The sequence below is a fragment of the Ascaphus truei genome, chromosome 3 (assembly GCF_040206685.1).
Source record: "Ascaphus truei isolate aAscTru1 chromosome 3, aAscTru1.hap1, whole genome shotgun sequence".
Taxonomy (NCBI): domain Eukaryota; kingdom Metazoa; phylum Chordata; class Amphibia; order Anura; family Ascaphidae; genus Ascaphus; species Ascaphus truei.
Window position 1 is genome coordinate 420,653,600 of NC_134485.1, and position 10,743 is coordinate 420,664,342.

The 10,743-nt window shown below is 41.5% G+C and overlaps 1 protein-coding gene across 2 annotated transcripts in view; it reads left to right on the forward strand.

The window, feature by feature from the left end:
- Positions 1-10,004, forward strand: part of WDR73 (WD repeat domain 73) — a 33,986-nt gene extending 23,982 nt beyond the window's left edge. For both annotated transcript variants that reach the window (XM_075592763.1, XM_075592762.1), the window contains 2 exons: positions 5,748-6,113; positions 7,770-10,004. In XM_075592763.1, coding sequence (XP_075448878.1) covers positions 5,748-6,113; positions 7,770-8,017 — 614 coding nt within the window. In that variant the 3' untranslated portion in view covers positions 8,018-10,004. The remainder of the gene's footprint in view (positions 1-5,747; positions 6,114-7,769) is intronic.
- The last annotated feature ends 739 nt before the right edge of the window (positions 10,005-10,743 follow it).

Consider the following 10,743-nt stretch of genomic DNA (forward strand, 5'->3'; position numbering starts at 1 on the left):
GTCATCCGCTCTCAGAGGCTCCGGTTTCGTCTCAGGGCATCACTCTACGCGTTTCACCTTGTAGGTTTCTTCAGGAGTGATTTTCCATAGTGTATGAGCAACTTATATACTCTAATCTCTACTCTCATAGGTGGGGAGTGAATTGTATAATGGAACACATTTAATTGAGATGGCCAAATGCTGCTGATATAGACAGGCATACAGACATATAGAATGACGTCACTTCCGGTCCTCGGTGAGACGCATCCGTGACACGCATAGCTGAACAGAGGAAAAGCAGAGACACCACTCTCCCGGTCTTGCAGAGATCCACTTTGTGATCTACACGTTTTTTTTTTTGTTTTTTTTCCATCACCATGTGAGTTGATTGGATTTTGCTTGTTTTTATAAATATTCTATGTACAGTCTGCACTATGTCCGGTTCATTTTATTTCTAAGGGGACGCAAGTGTACCAGAGCGCTACAGTATACCTGATTAGCAGTGCGGTTCCTATCCTACTAATTGGCCTCATCCCATGGGTTAAAGATACCTTTATATGCCTGCGTACTTCTCACGTTTGTGAGTATTCTGAGCACCTAACCACAGCCATTTATCACACAAAGTTCACACAATACTGCACCATAAGTTTGTTGTCTTTCTTTATTTTCCACATGATTTGCGCTTCTTGATGATTTTCACCCTTCACTTGGATACATAGAAAGGCCTGCATTGTTATTATACAACTGTAAACCATATACTCATTATAATATTGGATCATTCAAAATTGAATGATGGTGATGTGTGAAAGAGAGGTCCTAATATCCGGTTATCACAAGATTTCTAGGAGGAAATTGTACTATTAGGAAGAGGGTAACTGATAATATGAAGTTGCAGGAAATTACTTCCATTTTCTCAACAATTGTCCACGTTACTGGTTTATCACTCAACCATCATTCCAATCTTCCAATAGATTTTTGATCATGATAGTGCAAACAGAGAAAATTGTCTGGATTCATTTTGATATTCTGTTACGTTGACTTGTGTTGCTGAAACCAATAAATGTATCGGCATATGTACTGGCCATTCTTCAATATTACGGGCCAAACTTTTTTTTATTTTCTCCTCCGTTATTTAAAGGTTTGTGTTGTCTGATTGCATAAGTGGTAACGTTTTCAATATTGGTGGTAATTTGAAGAGCAGATGTTCGAGTTGAATCGCTCTGTTACGGTGAAGATCATGTCCCAGAAAGCCAGATGTATCCTGTAATGGCAATATTTGTCAGAAAAGCCCATGAAAACATGTGGATTGAAATGACACAGTAGTGAGAAAGTACAACCAAAGTAACAGGATGCTGCACTACGTTCTAAAACTTTCTTGGAGTTCCACCCTTTTCTTTGAGACAGTGTACATTTATTCTCATACCACACAGAAAGAAAGCTTTTCTCATCTTGTTTTCATGCATTCTCTCCAATGTCTTTCTTTATCTTATTTTTTTTATTTATTTTTTACAAGCCCTGGGTTCTGTTATTTACTTTCACTCCAGTGGCTCCTAGCTCTAGATTACACATCTCTAGATGAGCCTATAGCCTTTTCACCTAGGATGTCAGATATGTTCTTTCCTGTTTTTGTAGATCCAGAATTAGTATCCTCACAGGAGAAAAAAAAGGACGGCGAGGTGCAGAAATCACCAACCTCTGTTAAACTTGAAGCTATCACATTAAAATAATGTGCGTGCAATGAAATCTAGAAGATACTAAAGAAAAGCATCAAGCGATTTTAAAGAGATCATCTCAATTAAATGGTCCACATCGGTTAAGCAGAGAGCTGCCTCTCTATCGCTTCAAGAAGATTTTTCTGAAGGGGATTAGTCTCTCTGGGATGTTCTGCCATTGCAGCATATGACTCACTATCCAAGGCACAATAAAGGAAAATTGGAGGATATTTCAGTGGACAGAAAAAAGGACCTCCAAGGCCTCATCAGAAAATTAGTGTCAACATTTTGCACAGGTTGGGACTATCGCAGAGCCACATTACAAGACGTCTTTTCTATTCCAGGAGCCTTCCATCTTGCTTGATTCAGAGATTGATCATGACGATAAAACTGGACAGAGCAGAGACATTGGTATGCGGACCTACACAGTGATTATCTTTCAAACTCTGATTCTCCAATTTACGGCATGATGATTGAGCAGGCGTCCGTCCGCAAATTAGACCCAATCCTGAAATCAAGCAAGCCGGTAATATCTTGTGTTTATTATTGCGTATTGAAGGTATTTTAAACCGTTTGAGTGCTGTTGGGTCCAAAGTGCCTTGGTCCCTCCGACACTTGCGATCAGGTGACCTCTTCTCTGAAGAGGTGACGTGATCACTCCTTCACGGGTGACTGGAACAGAAAGTCACACTCCTTTTCCTCAGTGTACAACGCGTCCTGCGCTCCATAGAAGTACCTTTCTTGTCATCTGTAGTACTCAATGCCTTGATGAAAAATCCTTTAGAACTGTTGGAGGAAATTCCACAAAAAAATTATACATAAAAAGTAGTCTTTCTGGTAGTCAACACCAAGACCAGGGCATTGGAAGAAAGCCACCTCACAAGGATCTTTATCTACACCTTCAGAACCAGAGTACCATTGTCTGCGGTTTTCATCTCAACAAGATCTGAATTTAATTTTTCTGTCCGAACCCTTTTAATATGAGTGCAAATTCTCCTATAATCTGTATGGGGTTAGCACACTAAGTGCTATCTGAACAGAACAACACAATTCAGATCCTCTGAGCAATTGCTTGTCCTGTTTGCAGGCCCTAAGAGAGGATGGGTAGCATCAGCCTCATCTATTTCAAGATGGATAAACAAATGTATTTCAAAAGCTTCAAGGTCATGAGGACTTATTCAACCCTTTAGGATCAGGGCACGTTCTACAAGGCCTATGGTAGCCTCATGGGCTGAGAAATCGGAAGCTTCTATGGAAGCTTGTGTGTGTCTGCATCTTTTCATCATGCACTACAGACTGGGCATTTGGAACTTTGCTAACAACACCTGGTTTGACCGATACAGATATAGTAGCCATTATTGCACCTGCTAGCACACGCTGTTAATCCTTTTAAATGGCGTCTGCTCCCGCTGGCACTTTGTCTCCCTCCCCCTGCTGCAATGTGACAGAGCTATAACATCTGCTAGATCTTAGACAGTGTTACAGAAGTTGGTCTCATAGGCAGTATTACATAGATAGTAGGTGCGTTATATCTCCCTAAGATATGAAGTGTGTGACTCTAGGGGCAGCCTGGCAAGCATATTAAAGGTTAGGCCTGCTTATTGCCCACTACCTGCCATTATGGTAGCCTATGCATAGGCTCATCTGGCCATCTTATGGTAGCCAAAATGACAGAATGTATTTTGTATTTCCCCATGTTGGCAGTTTAGTCCCTTGTTTTATGCTACCGTGTATATTTTGTAAGACTCCATTGTGTGATGGACTGGTAATCTACATCTGGCCATTACACAATTAAGTCTTGGGTGGTAATCAAATTTGAGTTGTGATTTGCTTGGGAACACTGGGAAAGGGCATGGACTCCGTACGAGGCAACATGTACTTCAAAAGCAAAGCCTTTGTTCATCCCCAACTCTGAGGCGCCTCTCTATGCGGGCGATATCATGCTGAAACTGGGGACCGAGGCCTTGGTCCTAGCCCCGCTGACTTGATTCCCATTGGTCAGTGTGAATTTCTGACTCCTTAAGCCCACCTCTTTAACTGTCCTAAATTGCTGTCACCTCCCACCGTCCTGATTGGTTAATCTCAGGCGAGCCCTCACTCTGGCCAATGAAGACCATCTCTTTGCTGATTGCTTGGCACCGGGTTTTCCATGACTTCAGATGGAGGCAGGGAAAGTATACAAGCCGACGCCAATCAGAGCTCCAGGGCTATTAAGTTTCTTCTTGGTTCATAGCTAGTCTTGATATCTAGCAGCAGATTTGGATTCTCTCCCCCTGTAACACTCTGTTTTGGTGAGTTAAGACTGTTTTCGTGAATTGTGTTGCTTCTCTTGGCTCCGGCTGAAATAAACTCCCTTCTATCTGGTCTTCAGTGACCACGTGCATTAATATACCCCAGCTGGTTGCGTTGCTATAGGGACACAGAACAAATGGCCAAATGTACTTGCATCCTTTTCCTGTAGTGCTTTCATTGCAATGCATCTCTTCCCTCCCTGGCTACTGGTTTGAGTTGTGTTTTATGCTTTGTCGTTTCAGCTTTGTCAGTATGTGGAACTGGCCCGGAAGTAGGCTCGCCACATTTTGTTTTTATAGTACAGGGCAACTCCCACCCACAATACACATACATGGTTCCAGCATGTCGGGGACCAGGGGTTAATGTGGTTGCAGGAGCAATGTTGCAAAACTGTCTGTGACCTTTCCCTGTAGGAGGTTGTATGTTGCGTTTCTACCCACCAATTAGGGCCTGGGCACGTAGACAGGACCTGGCCCTGAATGTTTCTAAGTTTTATGTTTTAAGTGTATAAAAAGGTAGGGGCGGAGACCCCTAGCTACCTTCAGTTCCAGCTTCAGCTCAGCTTTGGCTGTCATCTCTCTCTCTTGGCTGAGAGGATTCCAGCTGCAGTGCCAGTTCCTGTACCGGTTCCAGACAGGAGGTCCAGTCTGATCAGGCCCAAGACCAGTTCCTGTAAACACTGCAGTGGAGCATAACAGGAGAAATCTCCTTAGGGAGGTCCCTGCGACTAGGCCTGCAGGATATCCCCAGTTGGGGTATGTGTGTTGTGGATGAAATTAATTTTATAAAACTCTTGTGTTTCTGTCTGGCAATATTGATCCCTGGTGTTAGTCCTGGTCTCTCGTGACAATTGCAACAACTGAAAAACAAAAAAGTGGGTGCTCGATACAGCTGTGTATTTCACTGAACTACATGCAATGCTACAAAAATAAAATAAAAAATGCTGCCGTTCTACCGACGATAACAAAAACCCACAATAATAACTATTTCTAGTAATTGCCATTTTTTAATTATATCCTGGATTGTCAGTATTTTATATATTTTGTGCAGACTCTGGACTTCACCTATACAGCTGGAATCTGCACTTGTAGCTATGGTGGTTGTGCAGCACTTGTGTGGCCTATATATTTACTAAGTGGTTCTATGTCATAAGGTACGTTCCGGTGATAGAACATACTTTCCGGCCTATGTTCCCAGTACTATATTTGCAATACCAGGCACAGTTTTAACGTATTGAGCCATATTTATTAAAGAGCCTGAGACATAGCAGGCAAACTGAACGATTCAATGTGCCTACGAGGTCAGGGTTCACTCCCATAGCCAATAGAAAAGCTTTCTGTGGCCATGTTTTTTATCTACCGTTATTTTAGTTTTTGGTGTCAAAACATACACAAAGAAACAGAAATATATCTGGGGAATCAGCAAGTCCCGGGATATCAGGGGACTACTGACCAGCTCCAGGGGACTCCCACCCTCCACCCACACTCCAATTTAGGTATGCAAACTAAGTTCCCAGGTGGGGCTCCCTGGTTTAAGGGGTGCTGCGCCTTGAGATGCCTTTTTTATTTAATAGGTAGTGCAAAGCCAGAAGACTCATTCCAGAACGTGTCATGGTATAGCACCATTTAGTGAATTTGGGCCATTGTCTGAGGGGATTTTTGTTAAGTCTATAAGTTACAACCTGTTACCTTTTTTGCCTACAGAGAGAATAACCTTGATACATTTCCAATTTGTACCTAAAGCTGTAACATTTTATCCTTGCAGGTTTAAGTAGCAGTGATGCGGTCAGCACCCTTACATTTCTGGACTGCAACACGTTCCTCCTGTGTTGTCTGAATGGGCGCCAATGCATTGCAGATGTTCGACAGCCCCGGACAGCTGGCGAGTGTAGTGCAGCTCCTGCATCGTCTGCTAATGGCCAGTGGTGTGCAGCTGTCAAGCCTGGAAAGCAGGAGGCCAGTTCAACTATTGCAAGCCTCTCCTCCGAAGGGCATGTCACACTTACAGACATGCGAGACCTCCGGGCTCCTCTGAAATGTGCCATGTGTTGCTTTTCTGATCATAAACCTTCAGGGCATTTCTTGTGTGTTAGCTGGGCCCCTGCATTAGAAGACTGCCTCTCCATTTCAGGTAACCACCTGCTTAACACTGGATGGTCAAACCCAGTGTAATCCTCATACAGCTCTGCATGGACTGCATTATCACAGCTGAATCAGACTATATAAAAACAAAACACTATGAATTTAGTGTGGATCTAGAATCCATGTAACCCCTCTGCTTTCACAGAGGCCTGCCAGAAAGGTTAAAGCAAAGGTGGTCAACGCCAGTCCTCAAGGGCCACCAACAGGTCAGGTTTTCAGGATATCCCTGCTTCAGCACAGGGGGCTCAGTCTTCCCTGGGATAGCCTGAAAACCTGACCTGTTGGTGGCACTTGAGGACTGGCGTTGGCCACCCCTGGGTTAAAGCGACTGCTGCAGTAGGAAGCACTGTTTCAGGGCAACATATATAAATATGCACACTGTCAACTCTAATAACACTGTATGTTGGGCTGTCCCTAACGTGGGTTTGTATTGTGCTGATTATATTCTTATCACACAGGGCCTCATTTAATTACTATTTTGTCAGATAGAAGACGAACTTGTAAGTCCGTTTCATATGTTTAATGTTTCTTTTTGTGTTGCGCTGATAAGTTAACGGGCTTCGTTTTTGACGCAAGAACTTTTAGGCAATTGAAAAATAACAGAACCAGAGGCCATATTGGAAAATGCGACACATAAAAATATTTTTAAATCTAGAGTATTTTCATGGTAACCAAATACTTTGGAGGGATTTTATAATCTTTATGTAATGTGTTTTTGTGTTAATACAATTTGTCAGTTCTCAAAGTTTATTTGTTTAAAAAGTACTGTAGTTATGATACCGTCATTGGTCCAATAGGTAAATATAAGTAGCCGATGTGCTTAAATATAGTGTTCCTGGATAAATACAACGCATTAGTTTTTCACTAGAGAAAGATTGAAGCACTTATTTTTATAAGGGAGCTAATTACAGTTGTTTTTTGTTTTTAATGACCTGCTACGTTGAATTGACCCTTCAAATCCGGCTTCCTCCCTGTCATAGCCTCTGTACCGCTTCTTACTATATTCATTATTATGATTTTATTTTTGTGAAGATCGTGCTACTTAAATTTGTATAACTTGTGTGACGACTGCATTTGTAACTTCATGTCAAGGACACTCCAATAACATCTTTGCTGCTGAAAGTGCCAGTGACATTATCCATTAAACAGGGCATTGCATTGTGGTAACATGACCTGCTGTATACAGGACCCAATTCAATCCCATGTAATACCTCAAACCCATCTTGTGTTCAGAAACCTTCCCCCACGGCCGGGGATTGCAGGGTTAATGCAACGATGGCGATCCCTGGCCGTGGGGAAAGGAAATGTGAGCAGCTGATTCATTAAAAGGCGATTTCAAGCAAGTACCTGTTAGTGCAGATGTTGCCTGACTCGCGTCCCATGGAAACGCTGGGTAACATGCATTATCTGCAGGGAAGGTGGCAGCCACGGATAATGCATTGTTTTGTCAGTGTCTCGACAGAACACGAGTCGGGCTACATCTGTACGATGGTACTTTTTGGGAGTTTTATGCTCGGTGGCCATTGTGAATTTTTTGTCCTCGTTTTTTAGCATTTGTTTCTCTTTTTTTTTTCACAAACAATGTCCCATTTGTATTCCTTTCCACTGACTTTTTTCCCCCTCTCATTCTTACTTCTCAATGCAGGATTTGATGGCACAGTCCAAATCTATGACACACAATGCTGGGATGGGACTTTGAAAGAGAAAGAGCCACTGTTCACTCACAAGGGTCATTCTGTCGCAGGAGTGTGTGAAGATGGAAGCATCCCAAGAATTACAACTCATGTATGGCATCCGTGGAAACAAAGGACAGTATTATCTGCTGCCACTGATGGCTCGTTACATGTCTGGGACTGGACAGACTCTCATACACAGAATGAGTACATTCCTTAGTTGTAAAATGTTTTCACATTCTCTTGAATGTATTGACATAATATTTCTACTGTTATTTTATTTTAACAAAATAGTTTGTTTTTTTTACATTCTACTTTTTGTATTTTGCCAGCTTTGCTAAATTTACAGAATTAAATGCATTAAACTTTTACTGATGAGCACCTTATTTTATTGAGCTCTACTCGTGGGGCAGTGAAACCGGCAAAATAAGGTGCTCAGGGAGAACAAGCCTGTTAACAGATAACAAAGTTAGGCTGGCGGTGGTGCATACGTTATTTCCTATAAATACATTTCATAACCCCTTACCACAGAAATAAAAAATAGCCCCCTGTACTGTAGTTGCACCCATAGCAACAGATCCTATCTCTAGTTCTACTCCAGTGACGCCCAAGAGCAGCATCAGTACTGTGAAAAGAACGCTTCTTGGGCGTCAGACTTTACATGAAAGGTAACTGAGTAGGACATATTATGTATAGACAAAGAGGTGGAGGGAGAGACCGGCAAAGAGCGAAATGAGAGCACGGTTCTTCAAATGGACCACATCAGAAAAACATTTAGGAGTAGAAGGGCCACAAGCTTCTTGTACTATAATTTCAGATCTATTTACAGACTTTGCAAGTATTTGTAAGAATCTATACCATATATATATATATATATATAGATCTATATATAGATCTATATATATCCATTATCTTAAGTTCCAATAGAGTTTCAGTATTCAAATTGCACATCGCTCCCTAAGCGACTAGTATGATGACATTAGCAGGGAGAGATAGACCAAGGACCACATGAAGGCCCATTTGTGGGGCTGCCAGTTGGGAGGCCCTAGAGTAGAGCAAGCCACACATAGGGAAAGACACTGGAGGAGCAGAAGAAAAGTGGGAAATGCACTGCAAGAGCAGGCAACAAGGAAGTTGGAGGGGAAATAGGGGTGCACGGAAAATAAGAGAGAGTAGATCTTGGATCCCAAGATAAGAGTCAAAATAGTGGGAACAGTGTAATGCAGCGTACTGAGGAGAAGCGTAAAGGGAAGTAAACCTGATTATTCCTCTTTACAAAGCAATAGTAATACCACACATTGAGTATGGAATACAATTTTGGGCACCACTCATTAGAAAAGACATGGAACTAGAGAGAGTAAAGAGAAGGGCCACCAAATTAACAAAGGGGATGGACAATCTAACTTATGAGGAGAGGCTAGCTAAATTAGATTTATTTACATTAGAAAAGAGGTGCCTAAGAGGGGATATGATAACTATATACAAATATTCGAGGACAGTACAAGGAGTATCAAATTAACTATTCATCCCACGGGCAGTACACACGACACAAGATCATCCCTTTAAGTTGGAGGAAAGGAGATTCCACCAGTAGCAAAGGAAAGGGTTCCTTAAAGTAAGGGCAGTTAAAATGTGGAATTAATTACCCATGGAGACTGTGATGGCAGATACAATAGATTTGTTCAAAAAAAGGTTGCACATCTTTTAAGAAAGGAAAGGTATACAGGGCTATACCAAATAAGTATACATGGGAAGGATGTTGATCCAGGGATTAATCCGATTGCCAATTCTTGGAGTCAGGAAGGAATTTATTTTTCCCCTTATGAGATATCATTGGATGATATAACACTGGGGGTTTTTGTTTGCCTTCCTCTGGATCAATAAGTAAGTATAGATATAGGATAAAGTATCTGTTGTCTAAATTTAGCATAGGTTGAACTTGATGGATGTACGTCTTTTTTTTCAACCTCATCTACTATGTAACTATGTAACTGTAAAACAAGGAGGCCACACAAGGGATGGAAGAGGGAGCATGTGATGGTATTGCTATCTACTTGTGCATACACCTTACCTCAGAGGAGCTGCTGTAAGGCCACTTTTGTGACATTCTATAGGCTGTTAAAAGTGTTTCATTAAAATAATGGGGGGTGTTTGTTGTTGTTTTTTTTTTTTTTACACCATCTTGAAATAAAAAATGTTGAGCTCTGTACAGTTACTAAAACCTTTATTTTGTTTATAATGTAGCACTCTTGACAGGCCTGCTTGTAACTTAAATTTGGGGGATAAAATAAATGACCGTGGTTGCCTAAATTCTTTGGATTTCAATGTAAAAAAAAAAAATGAGTTCTAAAGGAAAATTAAAGTGGTAAATCAAAATGCTGAAAAATACACACACACACACACACACACACACACACACACACACACACACACGTAGCAGAAGTTACTGTATGGTACAATAGTGTGTTAGCCACACCCCTTTTTCCATGGCTAATCTATTTAGAATGGTGGCTGTTCCCGCTGGCATGTTGTTTGTCACGCTACTACTGTACATGCCTATATAGGTATATTTATGCCAGGGGGAAAAGAAGCGCATGCTCCATAATATTTGAGTTTTATTTGATAAAAAGTATTGTGTTTCGGAATGGATATTTAAAAAAACACTTGCATAAGGTATAGTCTGAGCAATATATGCAAAAACAAATATATAATTTGACGGCCACTTGGCACACGTAGTCTGCCCCAATTTCCTGTCTGACCCTTGGCTTTTATTCATATGTCCCAAGCATTTGTCATTTCCTTTACTGTATTAGCTGCTACAATCTCAGTTGGGGGGCTATTTATCTAATTTGATACCCTTTTTGTGAAGAGGTACTTCCTCCCACTTCCCCTGAGCCTCCTACCCTTTTTTCTGACACATTCTTCCCTCCTGCACCTTGTTAAACC